Source organism: Embiotoca jacksoni, unplaced genomic scaffold (assembly GCF_022577435.1).
Source record: "Embiotoca jacksoni isolate LCO1_2020_lvr unplaced genomic scaffold, fEmbJac1.0.p SCAF_32, whole genome shotgun sequence".
Taxonomy (NCBI): Eukaryota; Metazoa; Chordata; class Actinopteri; family Embiotocidae; genus Embiotoca; species Embiotoca jacksoni.
The window spans coordinates 2,293,455-2,312,350 of record NW_027185384.1 but is presented as its reverse complement, the minus strand read 5'-3'; the positions used below and the strand labels follow the sequence as shown (position 1 = coordinate 2,312,350).

Here is an 18,896-nt window from a genome sequence, read left to right as displayed (position 1 = left end):
CTGCAAAAGCAGTCGTGTCTGCAACACATGACCACCATAAAATGGCATAGAGACGCTTTAGATGTGCTTGTAGGTGAAGGTTTCTCCTGTTTACAGTATTTGTGCTAAGCTAGGCTAATGCTACCAGGTACAGTGGTGTGAAAAAGTGTTCGCCCCCTTCCTGATTTCTTTTTTTTTTTGCATGTTTATCACACTTAAATGTTTCAGATCATCAAACAAATTTAAATATTAGTCAAAGATAACACAAGTAAACACAAAATGCAGTTTTTAAATGAAGGTTTTTATTATTAAGGGAGAGAAAAAACATCCAAACCCACATGGCCCTGTGTGAAAAAGTGTTTGCCCCCTCCCGTTAAAACATAACTGTGGTTTATCACACCTGAGTTCAAGTTCTCTAGCCACACCCAGGCCTGATTACTGCCACACCTGTTCTCTATCAATATATCACTTAAATAGGACCTGCCTGACAAAGTGAAGTAGACCAAAAGATCCTCAAAAGCTAGACATCATGCCGAGATCCAAAGAAATTCAGGAACGAATGAGAAAGAAAGTAATTGAAATCTATCAGTCTGGAAAAGGTTATAAAGCCATTTCTAAAGCTTTGGGACTCCAGCGAACCACAGTGAGAGCCATTATCCACAAATGGAGAAAACATGGAACAGTGGTGAACCTTCCCAGGAGTGGCCGGCCGACCAAAATTACCCCAAGAGCGCAGCGACGACTCATCCGAGAGGTCACAAAAGACCCCACAACAACATCCAAAGAACTGCAGGCCTCACTTGCCTCAGTTAAGGTCAGTGTTCATGACTCCACCATAAGAAAGAGACGGGGCAAAAATGACCTACATGGCAGAGTTCCAAGACCAAAACCACCGCTGAGCAAAAAGAACATTAAGGCTCGTCTCATTTTTGCCAGAAAACATCTTTGATCCCCAAGACTTTTGGGAAAATACTCTGTGGACTGACGAGACAAAAGTTGAACTTTTTGGAAGGTGTGTGTCCCGTTACATCTGGCGTAAAAGTAACACCGCATTTCAGAAAAAGAACATCATACCAACAGTAAAATATGGTGGTGGTAGTGTGATGGTCTGGGGCTGTTTTGCTGCTTCAGGACCTGGAAGACTTGCTGTGATAAATGGAACCATGAATTCTACTGTCTACCAAAAAATCCTAAAGGAGAATGTCCGGCCATCTGTTTGTGACCTCAAGCTGAAGCCAACTTGGGTTCTGCAGCAGGACAATGATCCAAAACACACCAGCAAGTCCACCTCTGAATGGTTGAAGAAAAACAAAATGAAGACTTTGGAGTGGCCTAGTCAAAGTCCTGACCTGAATCCTATTGAGATGCTGTGGCATGACCTTAAAAAGGCGGTTCGTGCTGGAAAACCCTCCAATGTGGCTGAATTACAACAACTCTGCAAAGATGAGTCGGCCAAAATTCCTCCACAGCTGTAAAAGACTCATTGCAAGTTATCGCAAACACTTGATTGCAGTTGTTGTTGCTAAGGGTGGCCCAACCAGTTATTAGGTTTATGGGGCAAACACTTTTTCACACAGGGCCATGTGGGTTTGGATTTTTTTTTTTCTCCCTTAATAATAAAAACCTTCATTTAAAAAACTGCATTTTGTGTTTACTTGTGTTATCTTTGACTAATATTTAAATTTGTTTGATGATCTGAAACATTTAAGTGTGACAAACATGCAAAAAAATAAGAAATCAGGACGGGGGCGAACACTTTTTCACACCACTGTATATATGTCTGCTTTCTCCTCACCAGCAAGAAAATTACAGTTTCCAAAATTTTGAACATTTTCTTTAAGGTAACGCACATTACTTGGTGAGGATAATAATAGAAATTACAATTACTGTAAAAACATCTGGGTTAAAATATGAATGTCTAGAGATGATGAAATATCACAGAAGTGAATTATCCCTCTGCAGTGTCTGTTTTTATGTTCATACTTTCAAAAAAAATGTGTTCACCTTTTTAGATAAAACTATAAAAGTACTGATACAGGGCCATTACATTTCATCAGGTCACTAATACTTTATATGGCCTACAAAAAAAAATGGCACAACGCTGCTGTGTGAATTTGACAGGAATGCGGGAGTAATGTGCTTTCTGTATTAAACCACATCTGGTGCAGCTGTAACAACGTTTTCCTCTGTATTTGCTTAGATCTGTAAAGCGGAAACATCCAGGCCTTCTGTAACACACCAAAACTCTCTCCACTATTTCACAAAATAGCAAGATGGTGCGTGGGTGAAACTATGACGACGCGTGTGTCTGTGGTGAAGAGGTGGGGGTTTGCACATGTATGAACTTGTATGTGATATAAAGATTTCCCTGAACACTGCGTTCTTTCGTGAACACGAGCTGGAACTAAGACAGTTTTGGTGGCGGTGGTCATCAAGTGATCAGATTGGGGGGGGGGGGACGGACGTTTACATTTAAATGTGAAATTTTACGACTGTTACTCAGAATAAAAAACTAAAAATCGTATTCGAAAGAAAGGTTGGATTGATTAAAACAAAAGTGGAGTCTGTACGCAAGAGGACGAGACTTTGGTCCTGAAAGCCTTTTTGTTTCCGTTTGTAGTCGATTTGTAGAATTGTAGATTTAGATTTTGACTTTATTAATCCCACAGTGGGGAAATTCGGTAGTTTGAGTCATACTGACCAATCACGTTTGAATGGGCTGTGTTCGCATTCAGGTAAACAGTCCGTGTTGAGAGCAGAAGAAGACACACAGATTGGCTGAAATGCAATCTCGGTGCACACCAGCTATAGTCTGATTACGATTTATCCCTTTGTTGGCTTTGTTGTTGCAGTTTTAACCTGCTAACTGAGTGTAAACCGACTGCTTGTGAAACAATCCGGTTGCAAACGTTATTCTTGCGTCTAATGTTGCTCATTGGACTGTAAATACCAACCAGCACACAGAGAACCAAATCTTGTCCCTGATATACGTCAGTTACAGTGGAAACCCTGACATACTGGCCGTTGCCCCCAGAGGCTGAATCGATGTCAGAACGATAGCGGAAAGATTCTGAGATTGTCAAATAAGTGACAGCAAGTCCGGACCGGAAGATTTCCATGTTGGCGGCGTGATTAAATCACCATGACATTGTGTTTCGGTCACACATGTCTATATTTTGTGCATTTTTCTGGATGCCCTCCGGTCAGTTCTTGAACCAATCAGTGCGCCCGTGGCCTGTTTGATTGCATCATGATTGGAAGGCTCAGCAGGTCATCGCGACTGTGTCTGCAACAAACAAACAGCAGCAGCCGGTGCTTTTCCACTGCTTTTAACGAACGCGCGGGGACAGCCCGCTGAAAAGAAACCCGGCACGGTGATGCCTCCTCTGTGTTTAACGGGGTCACACAAGATGAGCTTTTTCCGTTGATCGAAGAGTCTTCCTGTTTCTTATGTGAACAAACAACCCTCGGGCCCGCTCAGCCGCTCACACTGACGAATACAGTGAAAGAATGAGAGCAGCTGAGAATCAGGTACTGAGGTGATAGACTGACCTATGGTAATGTAAATAGTCCTGCTCTCTCTTCCTGCCAGACACACACACACACACACACACACCTGTTTCAAAGCCTGTTGACCATGGCCTGACCTGTAAATCCTTACTTTGAATATACAGCACCATAAACAATCTAATCACGCCCATTTGTTTGAAGTTCACAAACAGTCATTTTAGTCCTAAATTTAGATCTCGCAATTTAAAAACTTCACACAAAAGGCAGAAATTATTACCTATTGTGGTAAATATTGGTTATTTAACGTTAGGGTCAATCAAATCTGATCATTGATGTTTCAAGAATGAGAACTTTCTGAATGACTGAATTATTATAAACTCAAACATTTAGTGGTCCTTTGGGGATGCAAAACTCTACTGTTACTTTTTAATCCTCAAAAAACTGAAAACTAGGATGTCTTAGAACAGTTTGAGTGCTGGAGATACATGGTTTTCACAAGGCCGCAATCACAAAAAAAAAGGTGGCTAGCCTACTAGACCTTTCGAATTATTCAGGTTTTCTTTCATTCTTATGCTGCTGAGGCAGTGAATGAAGTAAAAGTTGGAATGTGTTTGTATTTTAATGTACCGTTGTGGAGGTGGCAGGTGGTCTTTATGAGACGCGAGACAGTAGAAAGCTGGGATGAAAGGGGTGAAAGAAATGGGGGTTGACATGAAATAAAAGCTACACAGCTGGTCGGCATGAAAACTCCTCCAGGCCACCGAGGGTGACCTGTTGGAACGTATTCCTTCACAGAGGATGGAGGAGAGGAAACCTGCAGCAACGCAAACACTTTCTTATTTATGTATGGAAGGATTCACCGAAAACAGAGGCAGTCTAAACTGACTTTTTTTTTTTTTTCCATTTAAAATGGGACAAAAAAGCACGTCCACTAAAAACCTGTTTTCGAACATTCATTCTACACTGTATTGTAATGATAGATTTTAGGCAATCCAAAGTCATCCTTTTAATCTGAATTTTACCGTTTTTGATTACACTTCTTGTTTAGCTTTTGTTAACATTGAAAACGTAGAACCATAAATATGAATAAATATAAAAGAAATAAAGGTGGTGGCAAACAAAGAAATGGTCCTTGATTAAAGGAAACCTTGGGGAAGATCTGGAATAATCGGGCACTTTATTTCATCATAAAAAAGTATATATTTTTCTGTAGCCCTACGGGTGTTTTCAGTCATCCTTTGTTTATGGATTACATTTGAACACAACACAATATAAGTATATTTACTATATAAGTATATGATACTATCTATCACTGCAGAATTCACCTTCTTCGAGCAGTCATGTGCGTTTTACGTTTGTTCCTCTTTTTTTCTCCCTCCGTCGTTCGCTTTTTTTTGTTTCCTCTCCTCTTTTTGTTGTTGTTGTTGTTGTTGTTGTTGTTGTTGTGTTTTTCTCCTTACTGCCCGTATTTCCGACAGCACGGGAACGCAGCACGATTTCACGCCGTGTACCTCTGTTTATTTTCAGAGCGGTGACGCGAACGCTTTTGCGCTCCTCCTATATGTGGCTCGTCAGTGCGTGGCGGCGCCGCTGATTGGCGGAGCCGCGGTTGCTGTAGCAGCTCGTGTCAAAGCTGCGGGGGGGGCGGGGCGCTTTATAAAGGTCCGGTCCCCGTCGCCGAGAGCGTCACTCTGGAGGAGGAAAGTGAGCAGGGAGAGTCGGGCTAAACGTTTCAACCAAGGGACCACCCCCCCCCCTCCAAAAAAAAAACCAAAAAAAAAAAAAAAACAACCCTGTATTTACCAGCAAACAGGCGTCTTTATTTCCCAGCACCGGTACCGTCCTCGCGGACTCTCCTCTGTCAAGACTTCCCTCTACCTCGACTGATAAATGCCAAGAGAAACCACACGAGCGCCAACAGACGAGGATTGCTGCTCGGAATCGGAAAGAAAAACGAACCGTCGGAAAAACACGTAAGAGAGGAAGAGAGAGAAAAAAAAAAAGAAAGAAAGAAACAACGCGAGCAGATCGTCGCCGTTGCCTTTCTCAATGCATACCCTTTGTGCCCGGGGAACGATGAAGCCAGAGATCAGCGCCGCCGTCGGATTTCTGTCTAGATTTCTGAGGGTAAAAGGACACGTAAACGATCGACAGGTCCAAACATTCAGCCAAAGCTTACAGGACATTTTGGCAGGTAAGAAAAAAAAAAAAAACAAACAAACAAAAAGTCCCCTTTTCACGCACAAGAAAACGGCACACATGTGAAGTTTAGGTTTTTGTGTTTTATTAACAAATAAGTGGTTTCAAACCGCGGGCTGTTTTAATAGACGTGAGAATGAGTCGGAAGAAGCCTTTCTTTGTTCTCGCAAGTATCACTATCGGCGCTGCTCCCAACGCGCACCTCTGTTTGCGCACGTCGGGGAGGGAAAAAAAAAAACAAAAAACACGATCAAGTATAAACACACCGGATGATCTCGGGCGAATCCGTCGACGATTTACGTTTGAACACAACAATGGGACGTTTTTTGGCGTTACGGAGAAATGGATTTGGGTTCCGAGTTGAATTGTGTTGTGCTGTGTTTTGGACTTGAAGGGGAGGGAGGGAGGGAGGGAGGCGGGCGAAGAGACGCTTTGGCTCGGAACAAGGAAGTGCGCCTTCGGTCGGTGAAGCTTCTCGGAGCAAAACAGCCCCCAAGTCGGGGCTGCCCGATTACGTAATGCTTTCGACGAAATGGGTCAATTATCAAAAACCTGAGCACTGCCAAACTAAACTTTTTATCAGCATCGTGAGCCATATAAACATAACATTTTTTTATTATTATTATTATTTTTTTTAATATATATATATATATATATACACAATAGTCCTGTTTGAAACGTCATATTTTGCGACATTAAATGGGATGTTTACGGCCTTTACAGACGCCATTTGGCTTTCTAACCATAAGAGAAAATGATATTTCACCACATTTCCCCCCCCCCATTCTTCTAAGTAGCCCTCCACACGATATTTTATTACTGTGAATGGAAATCAAATCACAATATTTCCTTCTTTTTTTTTTATATATATATATCTCCAGAACACCGAACCTATTTTATTTTTATTTATTTATCCTCCCCCCCCCCTCCTTCAGTGTTACTGGCAGGCTTACTGCATATTAAGGCAGCTTTCATCGAGCCCAGCAGCTCTGGGATTGTGCCTCATTTCCTGCTGTAAACACATTCCAGACTCGGGGCTTTCAATCTGCCATACATCTGTCTCCTGCTGTCCACATACAGCAGCAGATGACCTACATTTTCTATAGAAGGGCCTCACTTGCTTTTTTTTTTTTTTTTTTTTAGCAATTAATCCCCAGCAAGAAGGAGGAAAAAAAAAATAAAAAAAATAGACCTTTTTGTTTTTTTTCTCTCCAGCTAAAACACTACAAATCTTATATGAACTGTGCAAATAGGATAAATGTTCTGACAAAGAACAAATAAAAGGCTAATTCATCATTTGGCACCACAGATTGCAGCAGTTCATTTTGTAAGAGTTCTCCCAATTCAGCGTGTTAAAAGATGCACAGTGCTGCGTTTGTTCTCTTTTAGAGATTCATTTTGTCGATTTAAAAAAAAAAAAAAAAAAAATTGCTGGAAAATCATCTCCCGTTTCGATGGTGGTGTTTGTAAACAGACAAAAGTTGGGAGTCTGCTGTGAGGGCCTTGTGTAGGGAGGGGGGGGGGGACATGTTTTGGTGTGCGCCTATAGGAGGACATTAAAGATGGAGGGCAACAGGGAAGGAAATGGAGGGGGGGGGGGAATCCACCGACTACAGCGTTACTTGCATCGGAATAATCTAGATTATGGGTTTAAATAATCTAAATCAAAACGAGAGTGAATGTAAATCCCATTTTTTTTTTTTTTTTTTTTTTTTTTTTTCCCCCAGGACAAGACTTAAATGTATGACGACAGAAAGTGAGTGTGGTAGCACCCTGCGGGGTTTTTGCTTTGCTTCCCAAACTAGACCGGCCGGAGCTCTTTTGTGCCTGGAATCATCACAATTACTCACTATTGTGTCTGCATGCTGAAAAGCCCGAGTGCCTGGCTCCTCGTGTTTGTGCTGAGCGAAGGGAAGTGTGGTGGGGGTGGAAATTAGAGCCCGTTGGCCAGATTGCAACCACATTGATTGCATAATTGTAATTTTCGGTTCTTCTCTTTTATTAGCAGCAACAGCAGCGTGATTTTTTTTTTTATTATTTATTTATTTATTTTAGTGCTTCTTTTGAAAAGGGGCCCTCAAATGAGAGAGAGAGAGAGAGAGGAAAAAAAAAACCAAAACAAGACCCCGCAGACGGGGAAGAAAAACAGCATTGCGTCATGTATTTCTCGCATTCAAGGTCGGCGACAAATGAATAAACAACCCTCTTTGGTTAAACTCTTTAGGATAAGCGCGCACTGCTTACTTTTCCACCCCCCCTCCTCCCCTCACTGGTTCCTCCCCCTCCTCCTCCCATGTGCCCTGGTTTTTAAGAATAGGCCCTGCTGAGCTGATCATTTCCCAGCTGCTCCGGGGTTTGTAGGTAGCCGCCTTTGTCGCTCGGTCTGAGGCTTGAAAGCTCACCCAGCCCCCTTGTGCTCTTTCACGAGTGCCAGCCCCTCCATTAGCTCAGCCGTATACAGCCTTCTGTGATAAGGCACGGGGAGGGGGGGAGATTGGTTGTTATTATCCTGTGGATACATACAGGTGGCCTACGGCCCCCCCCCCCCTCCCAGTCTTCACTTAACCCCTGTTTTTCATTGGCCACAATGCGGTTGCCATCAATGGGAATTCAATATGTATGAGCCTTGTCAGAATTAAAAGGTTTTAACAAAAGGGGATTGGAAACTGTCCAGCTTTCCTACAAAAAACAACAACAAAAAAAAAGATAAGAAGCTCTTTTTACGGGCTAAAAGTGAACGTGCGAAGGGGGGAAAACACAGGCCTCGTTTTTTTATTTTTTACTTCCACGTGCACCCAAAAGCAAACACTCAAGTCGTTGAATTTTTCCACTCATCATCTCGACCAGTAAAATGAAGCATACCGAGAGTAGCGTCACTGTGGAAGTTTTCGAAGTGCAGTGAAACCAGTGATTCACAAAGACGACAGAGAGAGAGAGGGAGGAGGAAAAAAAAAAAAAAAAAATAGGCTCTGTTCCCTTTAGGAGGCGGCGCCATGTGTCCCAGACGGCCGGCCACTAGGGCACTTTTGGTGTTTTTGTTCAGCCAGTCATGGGAGAGACTGTGACACTGACGACAGCCAGGGGAGGGATTGTGCAATTCATTGGCCGTCTCTTTGTCACGTAGCCCAGGGTGCTACTGGCTGCCTGTTTATGGCTGCTTATCAGGCCTTTAACAGGTGGTCATGTTTTTCTTCCCTTTCTTTTGCACACAATAATAACTCCGTTCTTATGCACTGTGTACTTTATTTATTTATGTTTTTTTTTTTTACAAGCTCTACGGGCTAAATCTGTCATTTATGGAACATCCTGTTTATAACATTACATAAATGTACTTGGTTATTACATTTTCAATAGATTGTAAAGATTATTCTCCTGAGCAGACAAAATATATTTTTTTTCGGTTCAGTTTCTCTGATTTATAACTGCTCGAGTTGCCTGGAAAAGACACAGAACACAAGATTAAGACCGAGTCCTCTTAATTAATCAAAAGCCCTGCTCTTGTTTAGTACTTGGAGACAACCCTAAAGTACAGGCAGTGATGTTTGGTTTGAGATTACGTTCACTGACATGATGTAACATATAGTAATAAATCAGGATTTATACGTTTCTTTCAAATGAGCTGTTTTTTATGATGTCCCTGTTTTTATGGCCATAAGATGCTTATTAAATCACGTGGCCTTATCAAACACAGGAGTACAGTCTGTCTACTTTCAGTTCAACCTTTGCTCGGCTCCAGATTACCGCAGGTCGCGCCCGCGTAGAAACCCAACCAATTTCTGTACAATCGGCGCATTTGCCGTGATCTGATGCGACCGGCACCGAAGCTAAACCCTCTCTCCACCTTCTCTTCTTCCCGTGTGTCCCTGCAGAGCAATACAAGCACCACTGGTTCCCAGACAGGCCCTGCAAGGGTTCGGGCTACCGCTGCATCCGCATCAACCACAAGATGGACCCGCTGGTGGGGCAGGCGGGCCAGCGCATCGGCCTGACCATCCAGCAACTCTACCTGCTGCTGCCCAGTGAGCTCACGCTCTGGGTGGACCCCTTCGAGGTGTCCTACCGCATCGGCGAGGACGGCTCCATCTGCGTCCTGTACGAGTCGCAGCCCGTCCCTGTGGGAATGCAGGTGATGGCCGCCGCCGCCGCCCCCTCAGGAAACGGCGGGTCAGGGAGCCCCATGGTGGACAGTCACATCAGCTGCAAGGAGGAACTGATGGTGCTGGGCAGAACCAGTCCCTCCAAAGCCTACAACATGATGACTGTGTCCAGTTAGAGAGGCGCGCTGTCACACCGGCCTACTCTTGTTCAGGATCACGCCGTGGCTGGTCGGATCATTTGGCCAGATCAGGGTGAGCCTTTTTAAAGCTAAGAATATGAAATGAAATAGTGAAAGAAGAAAAAAAACAAAAGAAAAAAAAAAACAGAGGATGTGGCCTATCGTCCAGGTGATGGAAACCTTGTAGGTTTGATATTTTTTACCCTCTCTCCCCATTATTATCTGTTCTGTTGTGTCATTGGATCAGCCGGGCACTCCGTTTTGTTAAGGAGAGGCTTTGTGGAAATGGAACTGTTGGGGCAGCTAAACCAACCAACCAACCAACCAACCAACCAACCAACCAACCAACCAACCAGGAACCCCCCCGTGGAGATTGGCTCCGCCTTCCCCCGACTAAACAACATGGTGATCGGCTCCATCTCTGAAGGGGCAATCGGCATTGACTTTGCACTTTTCTATCTTGTGGTTACTATGGGTACACGTTCAGCACACCACTGCAAAAAACACCCCAGTTTAAATTGTAAAGAACCAAACTCCCCCCCTCCCCCCTCTCCTCCCTCCCCCCCTCCCCCCCCCCCTGAATTTGAAAACGCTGAGGTTTATTCCCCATTTGTTTTGTTTCCTGGGTGGGGAGGAAGTTGAGGTTCAGCCTGTGCCCGTTGCAATCGAAGCTCAAGGTAAAGAAACACCCGATGAGAGCGTCTCTATTTTCTATTAAAAAAAAAAAAAAAAAAAAAACTACAAAAAAACAACAACTTTTGGACCACAGGTATTAAGATTTCTTTATCTTGTAGCTATTGAAAAATAAGGCTTGGGGTCTCAACTTCTCTTCCTCCTCCTCCTCCCGCTATCAACATGGAGCTTCAGAAAACCTTCATCTCAGCCTCTTCTCGGCCTGTACGTAAGTGGAACGTGTTGTGACACCTGCTACCTATGGATACCAGCGTGTCCCGTTGCACCGTCGCCCTCCCGTCACCCATTTACGTGTAGCTTTCTACGGGGGAGATTGAAGGGGGATCCGTCTCTCCCCCTCCCCCCCCCCCCCCTGCCTCCCGCTCCGAGTTTAATGAATGTTGTCGAAATTCACAATCAAGTTCCTGTGTTGTTAATTTGCCCCCCACCCCTTTTCCTCGCCCTCCGCTTTGTCATCGCCAGGCATTTTCCAAAACTCAAAAAAAAGTAGCAAAGAGGGGTGCACTTATTTACCCAAATTATGGTCATGTGGCCCACTTTAGAATTGACATTGAATGCACTTTGACGTGAGATTGTGTGGGATGTGTACTTTTCTAGAGAAAATCGCCTGCATTCCATCCATTCGAATGTCATCTTTTCACGCCGTTTTTAAACTGCCCTTTTACCATTCGTAGCCGTTTGTTCATACTGTAGCTCCCACGCGGGCCGACGTCCGCCAAAACTGGGAGTGAGCGCCTCTGGATTTCAAAATCTTTTTAACACTGTATTTGTGAACATTTCAGAGCTGTTGATTTTTTTTGTTTTTTTTTTTGTTTTGTTTTCGAAGTGGAGAGTATCCTGGGTGGTATGTTGGGAAACATCCTGTCATCCGTTCGTATAGCACTGTCCGACTCTGGCACGACGCAGAGCCGAGCTCCGCCCCCCCCGCAGGCGCACACAGATGGAGATTTGTGTTGCTGATTTAAAAACAAATAAGAAAAAAAAATAAGAAAGGAAGAGGAGGAAAAAAAAAAAGTTTGTCTGAAAGGTCTGGACTAAGTGATGACTGTGTGAGACTTTGGCCAAAGGGAGGTCTGGAGCACCGAGTGTTCAGAGGTTAATTTGAAAACGACACCAGGCCTAATCAGCTCTTCTATTTTCATTTACACGAGCTATTTCTAAGGTCTTGTAAAAAGGAGGTGCCTTACGGAGACCTCATTGTCGTGAATTATGAGCCATGTGTGATATTAAACTAACATTGGGCTTACGAGGGCCAGCCTGGTGCATTTCGCTGCCTGGACCCTCACTGGAGGTTGTCCCCCCTTTTTTTTCCAGCCTGGCAGCTTCATACCCCACCACCACCACCACCACCACCACCACCCCCGCCCCGCCCCGCCCCGTCCCACCCCACCCCAGCGCCCCTTCTAAGTGTGGGGGTTAGAGTGCCTCAAGTGCCACATATCACCCCTCAGCTCAGACCTCCTGTTCAGCCAAAAGCGAGCCGGCATGCTGCTGGCTGACCCCCCCTGTGGATGCAGGTAGACTTAATGTGACACATATCATCATCCATCACCGTGGGGAGCTGGGTAAGGAAGGCAGGGGTGGGGAGCCGGTGTGAGCGAAGGGGGGCCAGGGCCGGACTCTTTTGTCCAGGGCAGCTAAAATCCCTCCGGCCCCCCCCCCCCGACACCCCCCCCCACACTCTGGACTTGTTCAACGTCCCCCACCCCACCCCTGACCAGAAGCCCTCGACCCTCCCCTCAGCAGTGATGGATAACCAGCACACGCATTTGGCGTGCTCAAGCTGCACTTGTGGGGAGGGGGGGGGGGGGGGGGGGTAGTGAGAGACAAGGAAACATGGATCAAAGATGAAGAACCAAGGGTACTAGGCCATTGTTTTCTGTTTTCATCTTACTGGATTGCGCTGCACTTAATTACTGAGTTTGAGTAGCAACTTTGTTTACACATATGAAAGGATGCGATGGCTGTCTGATGTACCCCCTCGCCCCCCCCCACACCCTCCCCCCCACCACTTCACTAGTGGTTCTGGGTCTGAGGGGTTAAACAGCACGATGGAACAGATGCTGGACCGGCTACGGGTGTTGCTCAGGCCCTTTAGCCGCTGGCCAAATCCGTCACGGCAGGCTGGTTCGCCGCTCATCACCAGACCTATGGGTGTTTAAGCTCCCCTAAGCCTGAGAGGATCATGGGTAATATAGCTATAGCCTTTGACGCACTGCAACCCCCTAACCCTCCTCCCACCCCTACCCCCCACCCCCACCCCGTCCTGCTCTCTGCTGATACTCCCTTCAGCAATCTGTGAAAAGCAGTGATTCCATGTTGACCAGATGGAGAGGAGCCCGCTGGGATGGGAGCCCAGAGCTTCGGTTTCCATGATGGACACCAGTTTTAAAATCATGCTGCTCCATTATAGCTTTTTAATGTCATGTGACAAGATGTTTTGAGATTGGTCTATATTTCGGACGCGAGATGATCGCTCTCGTCTCACTTTTCTCTCGATGTATTTTATGGTCACACTGGTAGATTTTCCTCGTCTTTCCACTCATCCCCATTTTCTCCTCTTCATCCTCTTTTTTTAAGAGGATTTTCAGTCTGGTGATCTAACCCACATTTTTTTTTTTTAACCGACCTTGTGTTTAGAGCAACAAAATTTCAAAAAAAAAACAAAAAACGAAACCCAAATCCCCTTCGACACCTTCTCAACCACCCAAAATGGTTTTAAGTCCTCAGTAATATCGATTATTTAAATGGCATCCATTGAGCTTGTGCGCACATAGGTAACAGAATTGTCGTGAGAGTGCTTCGAGTAGTCAAGAGGTGAAAATAGCACATAAATGCACTAAATGTCAAGTTGAAGTTGTGTGACATTTTTTTTGAGACGCGAGGAGTCTCTCCTGGAATGTATTGCCAAACTCAGGCCTCGGACATTCAATAAATACTCTTATGGAAAAGTTGTGCATGTTAAGACATGAAACAGGAAGGGAACAGCAGTTTTGTTGTTGTTGTTGTCAATATTGTCATCGATTAGTTGAATTATTGCCACTTTCACATTTGAGGTGTTTTACATATTGTAGAATGTATTGTAACTGTACAACAAATGTTAGAGTACATAACATTACACATGGGAAGTGCCAATAATTGCTATCCTGAGGTGTTTTTAGATGTATTCCTTTTTTGTATTTCATCTTTTAACATGGATAACGCTTTTTGTAAGTGAAGCCATTTGTGATGGGAGTGTTGGCAAGGACCAAAGTTGTTTTGGTAAAAAAAAAAAAAAAAATATTAGTTTCCATGATCTGTAAGTGTAGACGTATCCTTTGTTTGTTTTTTTTTCCTTTTCTTTTCAGTTTCTTCTTTTCCCTTTTTTTTTTTTCTATTTACATACAAAACCAGAAAATAGACAAAAAAATCTGAGCTTACCCAAGAAGAAAAGCTGTATCTTGTGATCTCATGTCAGTACATCTTTATTGTGTTCAGTTTCTTTTCCTTGGGTATGTTGTGATGAACTGCTGTAAATTTGTACAGTTCATGTAAATTGATTGTGCGGAAGTTGTACAGATTTCTATATTTTGGAAGAAAAGTTTTTTTTTCTCTGTAATAAAAGATTTCCTATCTTGGCATCATATTCCCTGGAAGCCGTGTCGTCATTTGCTCGGTAATCCCTGTTATCGAACGACGGCGTTGCGGTAACAGACGTGACTCGTTCTCGCACGTCCCGAGATTTACCCGAGGAGGATCTTTGTACATGAACAACCGGCGTCGCGGCCTCGCCGGGGAGGGGGGGGGGGGGGGCCCGGATCGGAATTTGGACGACGGTACTTTCAGGACCGAGTCGGCCATCTGTGCAAAAGAGAACCGGAGAGGAGATCAAGTCCCGTCGCCTCTCCCAACGTCCGTCTCTCTCCCGAGACAGTCGACTGCACTTAGTGTATAAAGAGATTTCAGGTCACAGATTGTGTAAACGCATTAACCCTCCCCGCAGCTGACACCAGTTTGCTGGTAAATTTGATAAAAAAAAAAGAAAAGAAATGGTGCCGAAATGTCTAATCTAAGCTGTTGTGAAATACATAAACATGCAAACTGGAAGTCTGCTTCCCTAACGGGTGGCGCGGCTGTCAGTCGCGCTGCAGCTCTTCATCTGGAGACCGACTGTGCGACATTTCATAAGCTCTTTCTCCCGCTTTCCCTTAAAAGGTCCGTTGCCTGCCCTGATCGCCAAATCCAATCGCTTCACGTCAAAGAGCTTCAAAACACGCCATATTTTTTTTTTTTGGACACTTGAGGAAAAAAAAAACAAAACAACAACTAATTTTCCGTCTAAATGGAGCCATCCTTCGCTTCCACCGCTTAAAACGACAGGATGCGACAGATGGTAGCGTTACCTAGGAAAAGCGCCACCTCTGCCGGGGCGCCGATATGCACGATATACACCGCTGCGCCCGAAACAGCTGACTCGGCAAAAACCCAGAGTTTGGATTAAGACTGCGATCCTTTGCGGCACTCTGAATCCCCCCACGTTGCTTAGCAGCAGGCGGAAAAAGAAAAACATGTGGCTCGTTTTTTTTTTTTGACACGCGGACAAAGGAGGGGAACGAGAAGAGCTGGTTTAGCGGGAGCTGAGGGCGTGGGGGCCGAGGGCGCGCAGAGGGAAAGGTGACTGGGCTTGTGCTTAAGTCGAGCTTCACCTCCACAAACACTGGCGAGGAGCATGACGCCCGAACAGCTGCGGAGCGGGAAGTGTAATTTTAAATTATCGGAGGCCGTCGTCGGCACGAAGCACAAAGACGAGAGAGGGCTCTTGTGTTTAAACCCGTTTTCTACCAGTTATTTTGTACAAAATTCGCCGCTGTGTTTGATCGGTGTGGGAAGAAGCGGGTCAAAGTTTCCCGGGGTGTGTCTTGACTGTACGGGCCTATCAGAAGCGTGTTTTGTTGAAAATATCCTCAGGGGAACGTGGATAAAGAACCGTCCAACAGCAACACAGGAAACACACGCGATTCAGATTTAAACTGGATTTTGCAATTCTCCCTGGAAAAGGTTTTGCAATGACTCATTTGAGCAAGCTGTTTTGACACATTTTTCATCTCGCAGAGGCTGCTGAAGCTCGAGCTGGAAATATTATGCTATCATTCTGAGAATATAAAACTTTGATAGGTGTTGGAACACGACAGACGATTTTTACATAAATATGGCACTAAATGTTTTTTTTTTTTAAAGGCTCAATTTATGCTCCCGCTCAGTTTAAAAATCCCTCAAGGTAGGCCAAATTATGGGAATGAACTTCATTCAAATTGAACGTGAATTTAGAGACACGCCAGCGTAAAAGATCGCTATTCGCTCTTGCGAGGTGTGACAGAATACCATCAAGCTGTCGTCCGTGAGTTGCATTGAAGTTTCAGCTGCGCACTGATGAAACAGCAGAGTAATATGTTCTGCCCTCCTCTCTCACTCACACAGCAACAGAGGTCACGCTGGTCAAGATGGTTTGATGAGGCGGAAGGTCCCGGAAGGTGTGGCTGATTGTGAAAAGATAAGGTTACGTGGAACGATGAACAAAGTCGGGCTGCGACTAAAGTTATGGACTTTAGGATTTACTGAATTTCTACTTCCTCATTTTATAATCGTTTTTTTTTTTTTTTAAAAACTTTTTTTTATAAAACACGAATGTGCAAATGTAGTTTTTCCTGTTCTGTCTTTGGCACCATTTATGCACACCGAGTCTGAATGTTGTGCACAAGCAGTATGTTACTGTGTGAGAACAAAGGCCTGGTGAGCGTGTAGGGAGGTGGGTGGGGGTGGGGGGGGGGGGGGGGGAGAGACATCTGGGACTCGCTATATAGCCGGCAAGATGACAGGGTAGCCCTCCTGCGGGGTACGCGTGTTGTTTACGCTCCTCTTTAAAGGACAAAAGCTACACCCGGGCTACACGAGTCGCGCGGCTTTTTTTTTTTTTTTTTTTTTGCAAATGCACTTCACACTGGCAGCCTTTGTGCGCATCTGCGCCGCCGCACCGCTTCTCAAAGTCAGGTGTGCCGGGTGAAAAGGGTTAAAAGGGCAAAGAAATCTGGTTTTAATTTCTCCATTTTAGAATCACAATTGGTGAACACAGGCACATAAGCCTCTGTACAAACTCGCGGAAAATTGTATGATCTGTGCAACTAAAGATTGCAGCTGCGCAGCGCTCCGGCGTGATTGGATTTCCACTGTATTATCTCGTGAGCGTCGCTGAGAGGCCAAGGACAAGTTGGTTCCTCTTTGAAACGGATCCCCGCCTCGCTCGCCTGCGCGGGTCTCCCGGGTAGGAAGGCCGTACCGGCGATCCTTTCCCTCGGGGCACAATTCATCCTCGGCGCTGACATCTGCTGCACACGCCCTTCCCACCAGCATCCGAAAAGGGACAATGAATGAAACAGAAGACAGTGGGGGGGGGGGGGGGGGGGGGGGGGGGGACAACAACAAAGATATTCAGAGCTTGGGCAGCCCACGTTACAAATGGCGGATTGGATTGATGAAGGGACGAAGGGAGTCTTTAGGGGGAGATAGCGGGAAAGTTAAATAGCGGACAACCTCGTCCTAAATCAGACAAGAAAGGTGTGAATGTGCTGCTTTATACCGGTTATTCGTGTGTAAATAAATGATATGCGTATATAAAATCTATGACTACACAGACACGAGTTTGGTCTGTGCACACGTATGTCTTTTTAACATCCCCCAGTGGTTGAGTTCAACTTTGCTCCGGAGGTCATGTAAATAAGAGCTTGAAATTAAATTGACTAATGAGAAGGACACTGCAGGTTACAGAGAGTTCAAATGTAATCCTATCGCAGCTCCTGGTCTTTAATACTCAAATAACTGAATGTTTTCTTAGTATTTCGGAGTTATTCAACGGTTTCCACAGAGAAAATTGCTTCTTTTTGTCGTTTAATTCTTAGAAATCCCCAATTGTTATCTACAACATATCAAACTCGACAGGAGCCTGACATGTTTCAAAATTGAAAATTGGATTTTACTTGGACTTTAATGGCTCGTTTCACCGGTAAGTTACTTGGATGCGTATATGCTGAGCGCCACATACTTTTACTGTTATGAATGGAAGTTTAATACTTTGTGTCTGTTTTTGCAGACCAAAAGAAGCAAGTTATATTGTATGAAGTCTGCGGCTAGTTAGCCGCTTGATAATCAGACAGAAGACGCGTTGTTTTGAAACTTTTTAAGTCCAGAATGAGAGAAACTATCACGTCTAGTTATAATGACGACTTTGGGTCACGACAGACATGCTGACTGTTTGACTGTCAGCTGATCTCTGCAGCCAAAGATGCTGATTTCATCAAAACCGCAGGTGACTGGCAAACAGAGACGTGAATACGGCAGTTATACAAACAGTATGTGCACGAAGTACAAACAGTTATTTCAACAGGTATCTCAGAGCCCGTCTTCAAGTAGAAAACAAAAAAAAAAACACTGGTGGATCGCTGAAGGATGTTTAAACCGACCTACATTTTGCACTCCGTGCGACCTCTCGTGGTCGAGGTAACGATGGCGGGAGCGGGGGAAGAAGTCAGGTGACGGGGCATACATTTTGTTTTAGCACCGAGACATTTTGCCACGGCTGAATGGCTTTCAATAGGCGGACAGTTTCTTCACTATCTTGCCTGTAGAGTAAATTATTTTTTTATAGCAACAGTAAGAAGGACGTAAGTAAGAGCGTGCGATTTGATACCCTTCACGGTCTACCCTCAGCAACCAGCTACTTCCTCGTGCCCTCTCTCCTTTCTTGAAGTAAAAATAGATCCTCTCATTACTCACCCTCTTTATCTCCCTCTCAGGTTATGTATTCTCGTTCCCCCCCCCTCCTCCCAGATTCTTCCCATATCGCTTCCCCCCGTCTCACCACCTCGCCCGCTGTCTATCTTTATACCTCCTTCTCCAGAGCTGCTGGTGTCACCAGTCATCTCACGCTCACACAGCGGAGGAATTAATTCCAGAGTCTGGCATCAGACCTTATTGGGGTAAGGCGAGGGGACTCGTCGGGAATCACGCGGTACAGCGCGTCTCCATTTGCGCGCAACCCTTGCGTTTATGGTTAAAGAGGTAAAAGAGGAATCGAATGCGGTTCCTGACGAGTAAAACATCCAATTATTCCAATATAAAAAAAAAAAAAAAAAAGGAACCGGGAACCATCAAACAGATCCATATATGAACATGAAACATATGATTAATAATTTTTTTTTTTTTAATA

The 18,896-nt window shown here is 44.7% G+C and overlaps 1 protein-coding gene across 1 annotated transcript; it reads left to right on the top strand.

Annotated features, from left to right (window-relative positions):
- The first annotated feature begins 5,171 nt into the window (after nucleotides 1-5,171).
- btg1 (B-cell translocation gene 1, anti-proliferative) lies at nucleotides 5,172-14,282 on the top strand. Its single transcript, XM_069164934.1, has 2 exons — nucleotides 5,172-5,683; nucleotides 9,558-14,282. Exons 1-2 carry the CDS (start codon nucleotides 5,539-5,541, stop codon nucleotides 9,959-9,961), a joined length of 549 nt encoding a protein of 182 aa, XP_069021035.1. The 5' UTR covers nucleotides 5,172-5,538; the 3' UTR covers nucleotides 9,962-14,282.
- The last annotated feature ends 4,614 nt before the right edge of the window (nucleotides 14,283-18,896 follow it).